This window comes from Trichoderma virens (assembly GCF_000170995.1).
Source record: "Trichoderma virens Gv29-8 chromosome Unknown TRIVIscaffold_88, whole genome shotgun sequence".
NCBI classification, from domain to species: domain Eukaryota; kingdom Fungi; phylum Ascomycota; class Sordariomycetes; order Hypocreales; family Hypocreaceae; genus Trichoderma; species Trichoderma virens.
This window is the reverse complement of record NW_014013661.1, coordinates 1,069,910-1,086,559: the sequence shown is the minus strand read 5'-3', so window position 1 is coordinate 1,086,559 and position 16,650 is coordinate 1,069,910. Positions and strand designations below refer to the sequence as shown.

The following is a 16,650-nucleotide window of genomic DNA, read 5'->3' as shown; positions in this document are numbered from 1 at the left end:
ACAGCGTCGCGGCTGGGGGAATAAGGTAACTCGGTGGAGCACTTGAAGCGAGCAGGCTTCTCGTCTCGGGGCTCGTAGCCTGACCACAGGCAGCTGGGGGGCTTTTTCCAAGGGGGGCGCCTCGTTGTACATGCAGCCCAAGTCCAGACGACCGCCGCATGTACCTGGCGGTACTTGGGGCGCGGTCCACAGCACGCGCATCCACGGGGGCTCCAGATGTACAGGCGACAGGGGCTGCATGTACTCCCGCTAGCCGGGCCCTCAAAGTGTCTGGCACAGCCGGGCAGGGGCGTGGGAGGTGGGAGGTGGAAGCTCGGGCCATTTCTGCCCTTGGGATTGGGTTCTGTTGACTTCTATTTCTCTTGGGGCTTTGGGGGCGTTTTTTTCGTTTTAGGGGGTGTGCAGTAGCGCGGGCTGGCATGGGGCATGGCATCAACGAGTGTCCGGCATAGTATACCTAAGGTAGTACGTATAGTACATCGAGAACTCGTATGTATACCGGACTACTGTAAATGAGCGGGTAGCACAGATTGCTGGTGCTGGAGACGGAACACCTACCGTGCTGGACACCACCTCTTCTTCACCTGGGGTTGCACACACACACACGGGCAGAGGATAGAGGACAGAGGAGAGAGAGCACAAGTGTCCTTGTCGCACGGCAATGGACCAGCGCAGAGCAGAGCAGAGCAGCGTACAGCAGCGTACAGCAGCGTACAGCACGCCACGCACATGCACACATCATGCACGGGGGGTTTGGTAGGTAGTCATCGGTGCTATTAGGCATAGGTAAACTCAATATGCCACGACTACCCGCCAGGTACCTTATATAATGGGGTCAAGAGATCGATATGCCGTGAAAATATTTTTGACTTTTCGCTGTCACCTCCAGGGAGGCTCTGAGCTCGCACAACAAAGTGCTGTATCAGAGCTACTCTAAGTATATACCATCGTAACTCTCCCAACGCCCATCATCATCCATCGTCATCTGTACATAGTATCTGCTGGTATTCCGTCCTTCCGTAATCAATGCTCCGCAACCCGCATGTACCTGTAAGCGCCTTTCAGCCCCCCCTTCAAGCGCGCCCCCTCGTCTCCTCTTGTGTCCATCCTGGCTCCAAATCCGCCGCCCGTTCCCCAGCAGCAGGGCAGGTGCAGAGGCCCAGCCCGGCACGGTGGGGCCCAGCTTAGCCCTGATGGGCATCTGCACGGTGAGGTTCACCACTCTGATTCTCTCGGGCTCTGCCTCTTCGCCGGCTTACTAAGGGGAACACAGCAAACTAACAGACGGCACTACGGAGTACATGGTATCGCATCGTGCTGAGACTAACTGCTCTGGTTCCGTCACAAAAACGCAGGGATGCAAAAGTGGGCTGCAGCGAGTGGGGCTCGGCACCACCAACGGGGCCCACCCGGTCCCAGCGCTGACAAGGGGCTGCTGGAGTTGTTGGAGCGGGTCCGCAAGCCTAACACCAGCAGAGCACCACAAAACACCAGCAAAGCACCAGCCAACACCAGCCACACCCAGCCCGTTCCCCATGATCCATCAAGTACTTCGTACCTGAGCTGCTGCCGCTCTGCACCCACTTGCGGCTTAGGCCCATCCTCCTTTGTCGTTTGAACTAGCACAGGATATGTGTGTGTGCTGTGTGTGTGTGTGTCTGTGATGATTTGTGCGACACGCACGCAGCACGTCGAGGCCTGACCCGATATCCGGACGGCGAGGCGCCATGGGCACTACCCGAGCTTGAGATTCATTCCTGTGAGGCACTTATAGCACAGCGCTGAGGTGGCATCAAGTGTCCGGCCGTGAGTTTGCCGACTCCATCCACAGAGGTGAGTCAAAGACGGTTGAACCCGAATCCAACGTCAGAGAAATCAGAGAGAGCGAGGTTGACCCTTGCCCCTGAAGAAGCTGGGCTGGGCCGAGCTGAGCCCAGTATAAACCAGTGCCACCAAAAAGACCAAAGACAGTAGCAGTTTAACCTCCTCGCCCTCCCTCTTCTCTCTCTCCCTCTCTTTTTCTCTTTTTTTCTGTCCCCTCTCTCTCCTCCTTTCTCGTGTCGATTTTTCAATGACCGTTTGCATGCAACACGTCGCCGCTCCCTCTCTTATTTGTCAACAGCGCGGCACATGTGTCTCGCAATTTCTCCCCGGCCAGCCACATGAGGCTGAGGGCGCCAATGGATAAAAAGTCTTGGCAGCCTCGTTTGCCTGCGTCTAGATCTTGTGCGCTTCGGCCGGATACGTACTCCGTGCATCTACCAGGCACCTCCGTCAACATCCTACAGCATCTCCATCCCCCGCTTTTCCATTTACTTTCCCCCCTTGCTCTGCCCGAATGCTACCCGTGCTTCGTATGCTGTATTCACAGGTACAAGTATGTACTCATCTGTGAGATACTAATGTTTTATTTTCTCCGTGGCAGCCACCCCAACCTGTGCCCGTCCTAATCTAGTCCCTCTTGGTGGGATTGGCCATCTGCGGCTTACTGGAGGTGCCCGGCAATCCTGCCATGTAACAGGCGTCAGTTGTATATGCACGCATGTCTTGGAAAGCCCTTTCACGGGCCACCATCGGGTTCATGGCACATACCTGTATCCTGTAGTACTTTTTGATGGTGGCTTGTGCTTTGGGCGTGCTCGTCCAGGGTATAATTAGAAGCGGGATCAACTCTGCTTTGGGCTTGTCTAGCGGGTAGCGTCAAACAGGCATCAGACGCGTTTGTTTAGTTCAAAGCCATGGAGCAGGCGTGAACTCTGACGATGAGTATGGAGCCTGTACGAGTACTCGTAGAAGCAGTTGGAGTTGCTCATTTGAGGTGCCCGCGGAAGGAAATATTGCCACCACATGATCATTATCGGACAAAAGCACTCATGATACCATCCATGCTTTAGTGGGAGAGCCACATGCATGCGCTTGGACTCTAGTGTACGAGTACCATGGCTTTCCGGCTTTGTGTGGTCGCGCACCAGATGTCCTGCGCGACGGCCGTGACGTGGGTATCGGAAACAAGTCCTTTTTGTAATGGCCAACGCCACAAGATTATACGACCATGGCGATCCCCAAGAGGAAGCGCCGTCATGGAGATCGAAGCGCCCTGTGCGACTTGCCCCATACAACTTACCCTACAAAGGCTCAAATTCAATTTTAAAGCTTGGCCCTAGATTTGATGAGTATTTTTATGCTACACATGATAAAGCAACTGCCTAGTACCGGTAGGAGGTACGGAGTACATAGGCGATTGTGTTTCATCTGCTAAAAAACAACTCGAGCATCACCGCGGGGAAACTGGCCAGAGCGTGCATTGTTTATTTGTCTGCCAGTTCGATGATGCCTTCATGTGAAACATTTGCTGCCGACGATACTCCGCCGCCCGCACACTGCAACCAAGCGTTCAATCTCAAACAGCCCCCTAGCACAGGCGCTATGTCACCCGGCAAACCTTCCCAAGGTGCCCAAGGCTAGGGTCGGGTATCTACCCGCAATTAATCCCAGGCACCAAAAAACCAGTCTGGAGTGCTAAGCTGGATTGACACCTGTACTCGTACGGAGTAGGCTGGCCAACATCCCGGGCTCATGCCGAACCCACCGCGAAGGAGATGCTGTTAGAAGCACGACCCGGACATTCGGCAACCGTGGAGCAGAAGCAGACAGCAGTTCGGGCACGAAGGCATATTGACGGTGCCATTAATCACGCAGTCTCCATCAATAGCCTGACGTCAACTTTGATGCCATCATTTCAAATCATGTGAAATAACCCTTGTCAAGGGACTGAATGGTAACAGCCATTAAAGAGTGCAAATGCCATCATCGCAAAGAGGTCACTGGTCACTGGTCACTGGTCACTGTGAGGAGCAGCCTAAGAAAGGCAACGATGTCGGGTTCCGACACCTTGGGTATACTTGTGAATCCAGAGGGGGAAAAAGAGGCACCGCAATCCATCGTGTTTCCCAAAGAAGAATCCAGGTGTCATGGCATTTGCACTGAGCGATTCTGCAACCCTACCTGCTTACTCACCCCGATCTGGACAAAGCAGATGGGCCTTTTGATGCTATCTGGTGAGTAAAGGTATAGCGGCAGCGCGATAGAGGTGGTGCTTGTGCCTTATTTGGCTGTTAGTGCGATGTGATGCATATACCGTAACGGACCACGCTTAGTACAGTATGTTCTGTGCACTGATGTGATCTAGTCAGGGGAATAGCGTTTGAACGCGTTGAGACGAGGAGTCGTGATGGAGGTTGCCCAGCCAAGCCAAATAGCAGAACTGCGTGCTCTGGTTCACTGGGCTGCCATTACTCGACGATGGAAGCCTAACAAAAGCGTCTGGTGTTAGTCAGGCTGCGAGATACAGTAGTAGCGGTCAGTGCAGTGTGAGTGGGAATGGCAAGTTTATACGAGTAGTACGGAGAATTGCCCTGATAAAACCGAAGCTGCCTCGTTGTTGACAGCGAAATGGCCTCTGATTTGCCTGCCAATCCGAAGCGACGGAGAAAAGAGCACGTTTTGTGGATGTTCGCCGCAGAGGAATGCCGCGTGGATGGAGATTCACGGCCCAAAGAAGCAGTGCACAGCGAACGCTCGTTTTCGTGTTATTATCGATACGAATGCGACCCCCGGCCCCGCAATGGATGCGGCTTATCTAAGGCAATCCCGCCTATCGGCGCCGCGTCTCAGGCACCATCCGTTATATCAGCACATTTCATTCCCTCTCTGGCCACTCGGCTCCGCTCGGCGGACCAGTTTGACGCGCTGGATTCGGAGAGCCGTAGATGTTCGGACATTTGGTGGTGCAAATCACACCACATATTGGCGCCGGGACGATGCAGCTCCGGGAAAGGGGGATCGTTTGATGAGGAGAATGGCTTGAATGGGATGGGAGAGAGTGCGGAGAGGCGACGAGGGAAGACGCGGAATCGAGCAGAGAGAGATTGCATCTCAGCCTGCAATGGACAGGCCCAGGTATATAAGAAGAAGTAACGCGACTTCTTTACTGCCCAAATCGAATTACTACGATAATAGCTCAGAAAGTTGATTCGCCTGCTCGAGCTCTGCTTTGTCTGCTTTGCTCTGCTTTGCGCTACTGTTCTGCTCTCCAATTTCGAGGCAGAAACACAGACAGACAAACACCACCATCTCCATGACGATAAGTGGCGACGTCGACAATCGAAAACTTATCTGATCGAATCCCCCCCCTCCCCCCTACAACTTCTGAATAAATTCCACGTTTGCGCCGAAGCTCAATCGGGATCCGCGTTGCACCCCTGAACTTGCGCCCCAGTTTTTATTTTTTTTCCCTCTCGTCAATCCTCCCCAGACCATCGCCTAGGCTCAGTATTTAAATTGGCCCTGCTGCCGCGACTCGACCGGCCAACCCGCCGTCCCCGAACCCGCGACAACACTCGCTCTTGAGTTGCTCTTTTGGTTTCTGCTTGCCCACCATGGATGTCGTGCTCGAGCTCACCGACACCTTCATCGCCGACCACGCCTACGCCTGGCTGTTCCCTCTGCAGCCCGCGCCGTACGACTTCCCCAAGGCCACGGCCGCCAATGCTTCGGCGGCTTTTTCGTCATGGACCTACAAGCCCGCGACCAAGTACTTCCAGGTCCAGCCCTACCAGGCTGCGTACCTGAGCTCTCTGCCCCGAGATAACATCTACCGCCAGGCGGTCACCCTCTTCCTCATTACATGGTATGTGCCTCTTGCTCTGGAGCCGGACATTTTGAACGCGATCGCCAGATTGGCGCTCCCCGCCCCTTATACGCGGTGACAGACCTTGGTGACAACCTGGCTGACAAACGGGCAATGATAGGATCTTTGGCATCATTGTCTACTTCATCTTCGCCACCCTGTCCTACGCCTTCATCTTTGACAAGCGCACCATGAGCCACCCCAAGTACATCAAGAACCAGATCTGGCTCGAGATCGTCCAGACCAACAAGTCGATGCCTTTCATGTCTCTCCTCACCGCGCCGCTCTTCCTGCTCGAGGTTCGTGGCTACGGCAAGCTCTACGACATCACCTCCGAGGGACCTGGCCTGTGGTACAACATCCTCCAGTTCCCACTCTTCCTCGTCTTTACCGATTTCTGGATCTACTGGATTCACCGATACTTGCACCACCCCAGGGTCTACAAGCACCTGCACAAGCCTCACCACAAGTGGATCATGCCCACGCCTTTTGCCAGCCATGCCTTCCACCCCGTCGACGGCTTTGCGCAGTCCATCCCCTACCACGTCTTCCCCTTCATCTTCCCGCTGCAGAAGATGGCCTACGTCTTCCTCTTCGTCTTTGTCAACTTCTGGACCATCATGATCCACGATGGCGAGTACCTCACCAACAACCCCGTTGTCAACGGTGCTGCCTGCCACTCGCTGCACCACTCTCGATTCGAGGTCAACTACGGCCAATTCTTCACTGCCTTTGACCGCCTGGGCGGAACCTACAAGATGCCCGAGGCCTGGATGTTCGAGAAGGAGGTCAAGATGTCCGAGAAGAAGTGGAAGGACGAGGCAAAGGAGGTCGACGCCACTGTCAAGGAAGTCGAGGGCTCCGACGACAGGACCTATGTCCCTGACTTGGCGACCAAGAAGAACAAATAAGTGTGCATATTTCTTCTCTCACACACAAACCCCATTTTGCAAACGTTTTACGACCATGAAAAGTCCCATCCCCTCTGGCACGACGTTGAAAGTCGCGCTACGGCGAGGTGCCTGATTGGTGCCAAATATTTTATATAATCTGCCGCCAAATATTTATTTTTACCTGCTTTGTACATAGTTATTAAAATTCTTATTGGGTGGATAATGAGAGGGAATCCCATGACACCATGGGGCTTCACTGCTGGATTCTTGTCAGGCATTTGGGTGGCAGAGGCGTTTAGAGGACATGGAATCACGAAAAAAATGTCTGTTGAATAATGAGTTATAGTATATTTCATTTGATGACTGGTATCAAATGCTCCGGCGTCTATAACCCGGCGATGTAATAATAATAATAAGACATTTCCCAAACTCCAGCTCGGACAAAAGAATTGAAAAAAACATGTTAAATTCAAGTAACGCTCGTCTTGAGGAATTTAGTCGTAGATTGCATACACCCACTGACTTGTTTTCTGACCCCAGAATTCTGCTTTCTTTAAGATGACAAAGGAACAAGAGAATCAAAAGAGTATGAGAGAGAGGGCAATGAACGAAGATGTGTGCGGCCAAGCGCGACTAACAAAAAAAGAGGTAAAAGAGAAAGAAAAGAAGAGGGGACAGAAAAAAAGATAAAAGTAAAAGATGAAAAAAGGCTCCGCGACAGATGCTCCAGTTGGCGAAGAGGGATATTTATTTATAAAAAGATTTGAGACTCAAGACACGCAGCGCTGTACAAGTAATCGCTCACGCTCATGAGAAGCTGACAAATTTGGGGTCTCTTGGTCGTCCGTCGGCCCCAATTCCGTTGGCCTTGAACTTGTTCTCCATGTACACCTTGCGCGCCTGGTCAAACGGCAGGCGCCTCTTCTTCATAACCTTGAGAATCTCGGCCTTGCTCTCGTCGTCCAGGCCGGCGCGGCTGTCGCCATCCTCGATGTTGCCGCTGAGGTCAAACGTGCTGCTGGAAAGGCCGGCCTCGATATCGCCTGCGAAGGTGGAGGGCAGGCGGGAGTAGAGGTAGTCGGAGCCCGGGAGGCGGCGAAGCCAGCAGGATCGCGTGAGGAAGAGCGCTGTGGCGAGGACGACGAGGGAGATGCAGATGGAGTAGAGGAGGTAGGACATGGTGACGGAGTTTTGTTGGTGTTTCGGTTCAGTCGGAGATGGGAGAAGGATGGTTTTTATTGGTGATTAAAGGAGTGCGCGGAGAAGGAAGCGAAAGTAGTGGAAAGGAAAAAAGAGCAGTTGGAATAGTGTCGAGTTAAGCGGAAGAGCCTTGAAATGCGGCGACTAGCAGATGAACCAGTTCATGGCTAGGCTGTTGATGTTGTTGCTGTTGGCTGTTGAGCCTCGCTGGAGGAATGATGGGAACGGCTTTGGTGAGGCCTCAGCTGCCGTCTGACGTGTTGCACAGCGGCTTGCAGGCAGTGGCTGTGCGGGATCCATTCAAGCTCCCTGCTCGCAGCATGTGGTGCCCTGTAAAATTGATGATGGCGCCACCAGCCACAAGGGAGCGCCCCACAGCGCCGATAAGGAGCAGATAACGATGCGCTGGTTGCGCTAACCGCAATGCGGCAGCTAAGCGAGCCCACACTTTTCGCCGGCCGAGTGTTTCTTTGCACGGCCTCATCTTGGAGAGAAGCGACAGACAAACGAACCTCGAAACGTCGCGAAACATCACACCCTCGACAATCGACACAATGGCCGCTACTCTGCCCAACATTTCCTCGGACCTGATCTGGGAGGTCGTCCGTGAGTTTTTGTTTTTCTACGCCCATCCGTGGGCTCGTTTTGAGGACCGTTTGAGGAGGCTGACTGGTGAAATCACACAGGAAGCAACAACAGCTACCTCCACAAGACCGGTGCTCGCTCAAACGGCGGTATCCAGCTGTCTCGCGACCCCCTTAACCTGACCAACAAGCACAGCCGCAAGGTACGAAGACTCTTGATGGAAAAAAAAAGGAAGCACTAGAGAGGAGGGGATTTTTGGGCTAACTGTTTGGAAATAGTACGCCGGTTTCGTCAACGACAAGGTACGACACACATTCCGAACGAGGACGAGCTCCGACTACACATGAGGAAAGGGAATTGTTTCGTGGTTACTAAAGCATTGAGTTGAATAGGCCGTCGGCATTGTCGCCAACGAGAAGGGCGGCGTTGTTGTCATCAGCAAGAAGGCTGCTGCTGCTGCTCAGCCCGCCAAGTCTGTTGCCAAGACCACCATTGGCGGCGGCAAGTCCACTCGCAAGTGAGTCGAAGCCAGAGATATACGACATGTCAAGGGGAATCTTGTAATATTGACAAAAATGCTCTACAGGACCTACAAGGCCGTTGCCAGCCAGGTTGCCAAGACCGGCTACCGCGCTGACCTCCGTGCCGCTGCCGTCGAGCGTGTCTCTGCCATCCGCCGATCCCAGCTCCCCGTCAAGGCCGACCCCGAGCCCAAGCTGAGGGGCAAGAAGGCCAAGGCCGCTGCCGCTGGCGAGTCCTAAGCAGGAGGAATGACGAAATTGGAAAGGCTTTGAGAAGATGAGGAGGAGTTGGCTGGGCTGGGAGTAGGGGTCTGAACGGCTTTTTCACCTGTACATTTGGCCTGGTTTGTTATAAAGGAAAAAATAACCCGAATGGGGACGTTCCCCCTTTAGAGGTTCGTTGTTACGGCCGGAGCTGCAGCTGGATCCCGAAACTGTCGAGACAAAAACAAACTTTTCACTGTGGTTGCCGATGAGGTGCCACTTGGGGGTTCGCAGGGAAGAGAAACAATTCCAGTGGATTCTCGCAAAATGGTGCTCTTTCTTTTGATGAGTGTGACATTGTGGATGTAGTGACTGATGTGTGTTTGAGATGAGATGTATTCCGGGCCTCGGTATTTGCTGGCTTGCTTTGCCATAGTAAGAGTATCTCTTAAGGAATTACAATTAGGTGGTTAACATACCACTGCATTGCCGCTTGGTTCTGCCGTCCGTTCCTCCGAGTGCCGCCGGAGAGAGCCAGAAGCATCGGCATATGCTCCCGGAAAGAAGACTTACCTAGGTCAACTCCCCTTTCCAACCCCTACAAACAATCCAAACAATCCCAGTACAGTGTAACAGCCAAAGAAACAATTATATAAGCATTAATCACATTCGGATACATCATTCACCGCACTCCCACTTCCGATCTCACACGACCCTTTACAGCTCGGCTACCTTCCCCCAACACCATCGGCTCCGGCCCCGGCAGACCTCGGAATCAGCGGCCCTCGCCTCCCCGACCATGGTACCTAAGCCGTGTAGAATCACAAGCCTATCTTTCTCATGCGTATATTCTCGGGACTTGCAGTCCGGTCGGAACATGACGGGGGGCCGCGGCTCATTTTCGAGATGCTGGGTTCTTTTTTTTTTCTCGCTGACGGTATTATGACTGTATTATCAAGTGTGCTTCCGTAGCTGTTACCAATATGCCGTTATAACAGATATACATGTGCATTGTAAGGCTGGCTTTTGCCGCACCCCGATTGGTCAACCCCGGTATTATCGTCCACGCCAAACAAGCAAGCACAAGCATACCTTAGCATCAAATACTATCCAAGGCAAACACCGTAGCAGTAATACAAAGTAAAAACGCATTGGCAATAGCGGCCCCTCCCGATTGTGCCCCCTACCCCTCCGTTGGCTAGCCTTCTGAGAGAAAAAAACCAGGGCACCTGAAAGCAGCGAGTGGAGGCGTTTTGGAATAATAGCGCGCGAATCCCCTTTGCGGCGTTGCGGCGTGCAAGAGCCATCCAGAGAGGTACCTTCCTCCCGGTCTTACGCAATTCCCGCTTCGAAAAAGTATATCCATCCTCTCTCCATTCTTCCCAACTTTCTCTTTTACTTATTCAGGCATCACTTTCTGAGTAACATTTTTTTTGGGCGACTCAGCTTCATTTCCCCTTCTTTCCCCTCTATCTCTTCACATAACCCTATAACCGCTACCATGGTCAAAGCAGGTATGGCTGTTCCAGCGCGCAAGCGCAGTTGCCCCTCAACCCCGCACCAGGCCGACGTGAAGCTGTTTGAAGAGCTCGCGTCATTGAGGTGAAATGGACTGCAGACGGCCGTGATACTGACGATTTGCACGATAGTTGTTGCTGGTGCCTCCGGAGGCATTGGACAGGTATGGATTCCCCTGCTCTGGTTGCGATTGCGATTCATCGTCTTCATCTAGCTAACAGCGCATCTTTCTGTGCTCTCCAACAGCCCCTGTCCCTCCTCCTCAAGGGCAGCCCTCTCATCGACGAGCTGGCTCTGTACGATGTTGTCAACACCCCTGGCGTTGCTGCCGACCTTTCCCACATCTCCTCTCCCGCGGTAAGCTCCAGCTCCAGCTCCATCACATCATCCTCGCGGCCTCCGACTCTCCGCATCGCCGACAGCCACATTGCGAGCTTCCCTTGGCCCGACTTCCGCTGCAGCTTCAGCTCACTAACGCCGCCGTGTTTTGATAGAAAGTGACTGGCTACCTGCCCGCCAATGACGGCGCAAAGGCCGCTTTCAAGGATGCCGACATCATCGTCATCCCCGCTGGCATTCCCCGTACGTGCGATAACTTATGGCTCCAAAATCTCGCTGGGGCTAGCCAAAGCCTCGGCATGTGATTGCAATCCGAGTTACTGTTGCTAACGCTACAATTGCGCATAGGCAAGCCTGGAATGACCCGTGACGACCTCTTCAACATCAACGCTGGCATTGTCAAGGGCCTCATCGAGGTCATTGCTGATGTTGCCCCCAAGGCCTTCATCCTCGTCATCTCCAACCCCGTCAACTCCACTGTCCCCATCTCCGCCGAGGTCCTGAAGGCCAAGAAGGTCTTCGACCCTAAGCGCCTCTTTGGTGTTACCACTCTCGACGTTGTCCGTGCCGAGACCTTCGTTGCCGAGATTGTTGGCGAGTCCCAGCCCCAGCAGCTCACCATCCCCGTTGTTGGTGGCCACTCGGGCGAGACCATCCTGCCCCTCTTCAGCGCCGCCAAGCCCGCTGTCCAGATCCCCAGCGACAAGTACGACGCTCTTGTCAACCGTGTGCAGTTTGGCGGTGATGAGGTCGTCAAGGCCAAGGATGGTGCTGGTTCCGCCACCCTCTCCATGGCCTATGCTGGCTTCCGGTAAGATTTCATCACCTTTACAATTGTTTATTTTCGTTCTTTATGAGACACAAAAAATTAATGCGAAAAACTTTAGATTTGCCGAGAAGCTGCTCCGTGCCGTCAAGGGCGAGCAGGGTCTCGTCGAGCCCAGCTACGTCTACCTGCCCGGCGTGCCCGGAGGTGAGGCTGTTGCCAAGGCTACTGGCGTCGACTTCTTCTCCGTCCCCGTTTTGCTTGGAGTAAGTTGACACTTCTGTGTCATGTTTGACACCAAAAAGATGTGCATTGGCTAACTTTTACGTAGCCCAATGGTGTGGAGAACGCCACCAACCCTCTGGAGAACATCACCGACAAGGAGAAGGAGCTCCTGGCTAAGGCTGTCGAGGGCCTCAAGGGCAACATTCAGAAGGGCGTCGACTTCGCCCACAACCCTCCCCAAAAGTAAATACTTTCCTCCTAAACATCCAACCTGTTGGTAGCTGTTCTAGTGTCGAGGGAGCCGGTCTTGAGGGACAATAGCTATGACTACTGGGTATAATGAATATATACGCGTGCATAAGCAAGGTGGCTGATGATTTGCTTTCTCTCATAGGCTGTAAACTGTCCCCAGAGTCTCTACCCCCATGCGAAGCCCTTTCCCTCGGGACAGCTTCTCATTCCACATTGATTAGTCCGCTGCTAGTTGCTCTTGGCTGAGTGGGAAGATTATTCGGAAAAAGTATTGGGCGGGCTTGTCGTCTATTCACGTATGGATCATCCATCTTTTTGCTCTCCGTCTTTTGGTAGATTTGAGTCGGGCAAAGTTGTCATACGGCGGCTCGGTTATTATGGCTTGGCGGCGAGGGTTTTGATTTGGAATATAGCTGCTGGTAGCTCGTTGACCTCGGCTTGAACGGTGGCGCTGATACCCAGGGCAGCCAGAGCGCCGCGAATGATGCCGCAGGGAAACCATAGGAACTAGTTCATTTGAGCAAGCAAGTTAGTCAAAACTCGTTTATTCGAACCACATTAGAGGAGAGTTCCGTTGGTTGTGTGACGTACGGGCTGTGCGCGAAGGACGGCTTGGCTGCCGGTTTCTGTGCTCATGCGTGAGAATGGGCGGAAGGCGTTGTCGGTGAGGACGTAGACTCCCTAGATTGCGCGCGTGGATTGTAAGTCTGGGGTCCTTGATGTGGCTTCTATACGATGTCCTTTTGTTGTTGGTAAGTGTGTTAACGTACTCGGTGGTTTGTCTTGAGGTTGTCAATGTTCTTGCCGAAGACGAGGGACCAGAGGTCTTTGCAGAGGAACTTGATGACGTCGAGGGTGTCATTGAAGCGTGGGCGGTCGCGGGAGAATCTGGGTATCGGGGAGAAAAAACCGAGTTTAGCAATGTGTGTTTTTTTATATTGTCGATTCAATCTAGTATTGATTGATGGGGAGGAGGAGGAGATATGGAGGAGTTCTTTTGTCAAGAGACAGAATGAGGCAAGGGATTGTCTATATAGAATACTACCTTTCTACGAGGCCCTGTCCGACGCGATAGCCCTGCGCCTCGAGCCTATAGTGCACTGCATCGAGGTGCTCGTCGTCGTCTATCCTCTTTGGCGAGTCGGCGGGCGGATGCGCGATGGCAGCAGCAGCAGCAGTGGAATCGGATTTGCGCGGGGAAGAAGCGCTGTCGGCAGCGGGATTCGAGGGAGAGGGAAAGTCGCGCTGGGAGGTGACGCGCTGGGCGAGCGGGACGAGCTCGATGAGGAGGAAGTCGAGGGAGGAGGAGGAGAGGAAGGAGGCGGTTGGGTCGGAGGAGTTGAAGGGGGGCATTGGGGGAGAGAGAGACATTTTTGCTGTTTATTTTTTATAAAGAATGGGAAAAAGAGAGGGAGAATGAAGGGAGGAGAGGTGGAGGGTTGGTGATGCTTGAGGTTTTGGTGGTGAGAGGTAAAGTTGCAAGTGGTTTAATCGATTGTGGCTGCGGTAGAGGTACAGGTCGATACCAGGTTTGGGCGATGGCATAGCTGGTGGTAAGGTGTGGGGGTGGGCTCGATGTGGTGGGGTGTGGAAGTAGATGTACAAGCGCTGCATACAGCTAGAGGTACGGTGATTTAGGAGCTGCTGTCATATAACCTGGCCGCCATCCAGTAAGTTAATTAAGGAGAGATTTGTTATAATGTGATTGAGATTATTATTGATACTAATTATAGAATAAAGCACCCGAACATGATGCTAGTTACCGGTTGCAAGTCGAATGCAGAGTGGAATGAATACACAGGTACCTAGGTAGGTAGATACGCTCCCTCTTACAAGACACAAGCCATGCTCAATAGCAAAGTATCCAGATTCTTAAATAAAACATCTAATAGGCAAGCTGTCGCTAGCCACTAATCTAGGTAGTCATACAACTTCATCTTTCCTCCCCTTTGATTAAAAAAAAAAGCAGACAAAACTAGCATTGTACCGACCCTAGGGGAATCATCCTTTTTGTCCCTCGTCACCCTGAACGCCTCTGCTGACTCGATAAATCAAACTTCTCTCTCCTCTCGCCGCTCTCTCCATCACCTCCCCTTCTCCCCTTGATGTAAATGCTTATATATTGGTTTCACTTTATAGACAGCGCTCGCTACCCTCTCCGGCGCTTTCTTTGGTGTGATATGGCCCGCGGATGTCTGTTACTCACCGCCCCTAGCGCCCTCTCCTACGATGGGTAGTTGCTGGGAGATTCGCTCAGGAACGGGAGACTTGACGAGCCGCGGTAACTGCTTGTTCCCGTGTGCTGGCGTTTATGCGGTCGCTGGATGGGCTCCTCATCGTCAGACGACAACGTCAGGTCAATAACTGCTGGCGTTGGTCGTTTGGCGCTGTGTGTGCTGCCTCGCGGGGCTGAGCCGCCATCTGCACCACCGGAACCCGGAGTCTCTTTATAGGGGGTCATATGCTTGGGTGTCTCTATTCGACGGCCGCCAATGATGATTTCAGATACCTCCACATCATCGTCATCATCGTCGTCTTCAAGTGCTGCCCCGTTTGGCCTGGATGATGTTTCCTCTTTGGGTGGTTTGCTAGACCACTTGCCGTTTGGTTCGATGGTAACGGTTTCCAGGCTCTTTGATGTATTTTCTAGAATGACCTTGACATAGCTAGGCGCCAGTTAGCATATGACAAGAATATTATTAAAATTGAAGGTTACGTACCCATCAACGGCTAGTTGGTCAAATGGCGCAGATTTGTTACATATAGGACATAGCCATTGCGGTCCTTGCTCCTGGAGCTGCAGGTAAGACGTTGCGTCGAAGCATTGCAAATGTGTACAGCTCAGACTGCGGCATGGTACTTCTAATCTCATGTAGGATAAGGGGCATTTCAGAGATAAGACCTGAGATGTCGCCACAACATCTGGATCTTGTGCTATTTTATTCACTGCCACCCACAAGTTAGCAATTTGTCAAGAGGGGAGCTTCCTCTGGAGTGACTTACGCTCTGATATTACCGATTCTTCGGAAATCTTTCTGCGGTTGGATATTGTCGTCACCAATTCAGGAACTGATGTAGTCTTGCAAATGTTGACGATTAGGTAGTATTTCTGCCCAGAAAAGAAGACCGTTAGCAGAGACTCTAAAAGGAGACAATGGTGTAAATGGTGCCACTCAAAAGCTCATGGCCACTTAGTCCTCTTCATCAGCAGTTCAACTTACCCTGCTCGTCAGCGCATATGTAAACTCAATGTTATTCATGTAATTTCCCCTCAAGCGGAGAGTGTTAGTTATGTCAACAGGCCTGGTGGAGCCGGGTTTATTCTTGAGACCTCGCAGGTTGGCCTTGATCTCATCGCCGTTTACCCGAAGCTCGGATTGATGCGGAAACGCAACGTCTTGTAAGCCGCTGTCATCGCTAGCACAGAATACCATGATCCTGTATGATTTATCCTCGTTGCATCGCTGCACAATGGGGTGGTCGCTTAACCTCAATGGGATGGTGACAGAGTTCCTATGCTGTGCCATGGCTGGAGACGAATATCGCCGGTTAGCCGGGATCTTAGTAATAAGTATAAGAGATTAGGGATACTTGCCTTCACAGGTACGCAACACGCTTACAGCGCCTTCAACGTAATAGAAAGGGCTCGGCTTGAAGGAGAAACCATACGTTCCATAAGCAGAGGCTGGCACTCCATTTGCTGAGACTTGCCCATACGCCCGTTGTCCGGTATAACCAGCAGTGCCGTATGACGACGTTGATGCGGAGGCAGGCAAAGCAGGCTGTGCTAGAGCTCCGTTGCTTCGAGCCGTCGCGGCCTTAATAGGACTCGCTCGCTGTTGAAAGGCGTTTACGATGCTGTGGCGGACTTGATGGAATCGTGCAACGTCGTTGCTGGTAACTGTTTCGTTTATGACTATGCGATGGATACAGAGTTTAGTACATATATCAGGGCGGGAATGATGCAGAGAGTGTGATAACAGCAATGGGCTACGGAGCACGCGAACAGTGTCGCGATCAGGGCGGTGCAGAAGAGAAGAGACTCACGCTGTACGATGCGTCGTTGAAGCTCCGCTTTGACGCCGGTGCTCTTAAGCCCATTCACCTGGCAGATGGAGGAGAGCTGTCGATTGAATAGAGAGTTGCCCTGGACCTGCCTTAGCAGCGCGTTCACGTCGTGCCGTGATATCGACGTCATGTTGGGCGACGCCATGGTTGCTTGATGGCGCGAATAGTAGTTCGAGGGAGGATTGGCCTCGCAAATGCATCAACGGGGAGCAGAGAAGTCGGGGGGACGGGTCGAGGGTATGCAAGAGTTGGGCTGATATGGAAAAGCGTGAAGCGATGCGAACGACGTCTCTATCGGAATGCGGCCGAGTCTCTCTATAACCAGCGGCCAAGGACGATGAAAAGGGCCAAGATTGATTTACAAATGGAGTCGCAAAGCAGAGAGCAGCA

General features: G+C 52.7%; 6 protein-coding genes across 6 annotated transcripts; 3 read left to right on the top strand and 3 right to left on the bottom strand.

Moving 5' to 3' along the window:
* Positions 1 to 5,216: 5,216 nt before the first annotated feature.
* Positions 5,217 to 7,008, top strand: TRIVIDRAFT_210451 (uncharacterized protein; the record flags this gene model as incomplete). The annotated part of the gene is made up of 2 exons (XM_014096448.1): positions 5,217 to 5,689; positions 5,811 to 7,008. The coding sequence occupies 2 exons, from the start codon at positions 5,439 to 5,441 to the stop codon at positions 6,598 to 6,600; spliced, it is 1,041 nt and encodes a 346-aa protein (XP_013951923.1).
* Positions 7,009 to 7,052: 44 nt separating this feature from the next.
* TRIVIDRAFT_216830 (uncharacterized protein) lies at positions 7,053 to 7,832 on the bottom strand (the record flags this gene model as incomplete). The annotated part of the gene is made up of 1 exon (XM_014096447.1): positions 7,053 to 7,832. The coding sequence occupies one exon, from the start codon at positions 7,759 to 7,761 to the stop codon at positions 7,390 to 7,392; it is 372 nt and encodes a 123-aa protein (XP_013951922.1).
* A 434-nt stretch (positions 7,833 to 8,266) lies between these two features.
* Positions 8,267 to 9,419, top strand: TRIVIDRAFT_88756 (uncharacterized protein; the record flags this gene model as incomplete). The annotated part of the gene is made up of 5 exons (XM_014096446.1): positions 8,267 to 8,388; positions 8,469 to 8,569; positions 8,646 to 8,669; positions 8,760 to 8,884; positions 8,954 to 9,419. The coding sequence occupies 5 exons, from the start codon at positions 8,337 to 8,339 to the stop codon at positions 9,126 to 9,128; spliced, it is 477 nt and encodes a 158-aa protein (XP_013951921.1).
* Positions 9,420 to 10,425: 1,006 nt separating this feature from the next.
* Positions 10,426 to 12,316, top strand: TRIVIDRAFT_92614 (uncharacterized protein; the record flags this gene model as incomplete). Its single annotated transcript, XM_014096445.1, has 7 exons — positions 10,426 to 10,606; positions 10,742 to 10,773; positions 10,857 to 10,967; positions 11,105 to 11,192; positions 11,298 to 11,760; positions 11,837 to 11,981; positions 12,047 to 12,316. 7 exons carry the CDS (start codon positions 10,594 to 10,596, stop codon positions 12,185 to 12,187), a joined length of 993 nt encoding a protein of 330 aa, XP_013951920.1.
* Positions 12,317 to 12,482: 166 nt separating this feature from the next.
* Positions 12,483 to 13,563, bottom strand: TRIVIDRAFT_210447 (uncharacterized protein; the record flags this gene model as incomplete). The annotated part of the gene is made up of 4 exons (XM_014096444.1): positions 12,483 to 12,699; positions 12,784 to 12,873; positions 12,963 to 13,080; positions 13,238 to 13,563. The coding sequence occupies 4 exons, from the start codon at positions 13,561 to 13,563 to the stop codon at positions 12,568 to 12,570; spliced, it is 666 nt and encodes a 221-aa protein (XP_013951919.1).
* A 477-nt stretch (positions 13,564 to 14,040) lies between these two features.
* TRIVIDRAFT_183126 (uncharacterized protein) lies at positions 14,041 to 16,390 on the bottom strand (the record flags this gene model as incomplete). The annotated part of the gene is made up of 6 exons (XM_014096443.1): positions 14,041 to 14,858; positions 14,913 to 15,138; positions 15,196 to 15,333; positions 15,410 to 15,721; positions 15,794 to 15,877; positions 16,240 to 16,390. The coding sequence occupies 6 exons, from the start codon at positions 16,388 to 16,390 to the stop codon at positions 14,417 to 14,419; spliced, it is 1,353 nt and encodes a 450-aa protein (XP_013951918.1).
* Between the last annotated feature and the right edge of the window lie 260 nt (positions 16,391 to 16,650).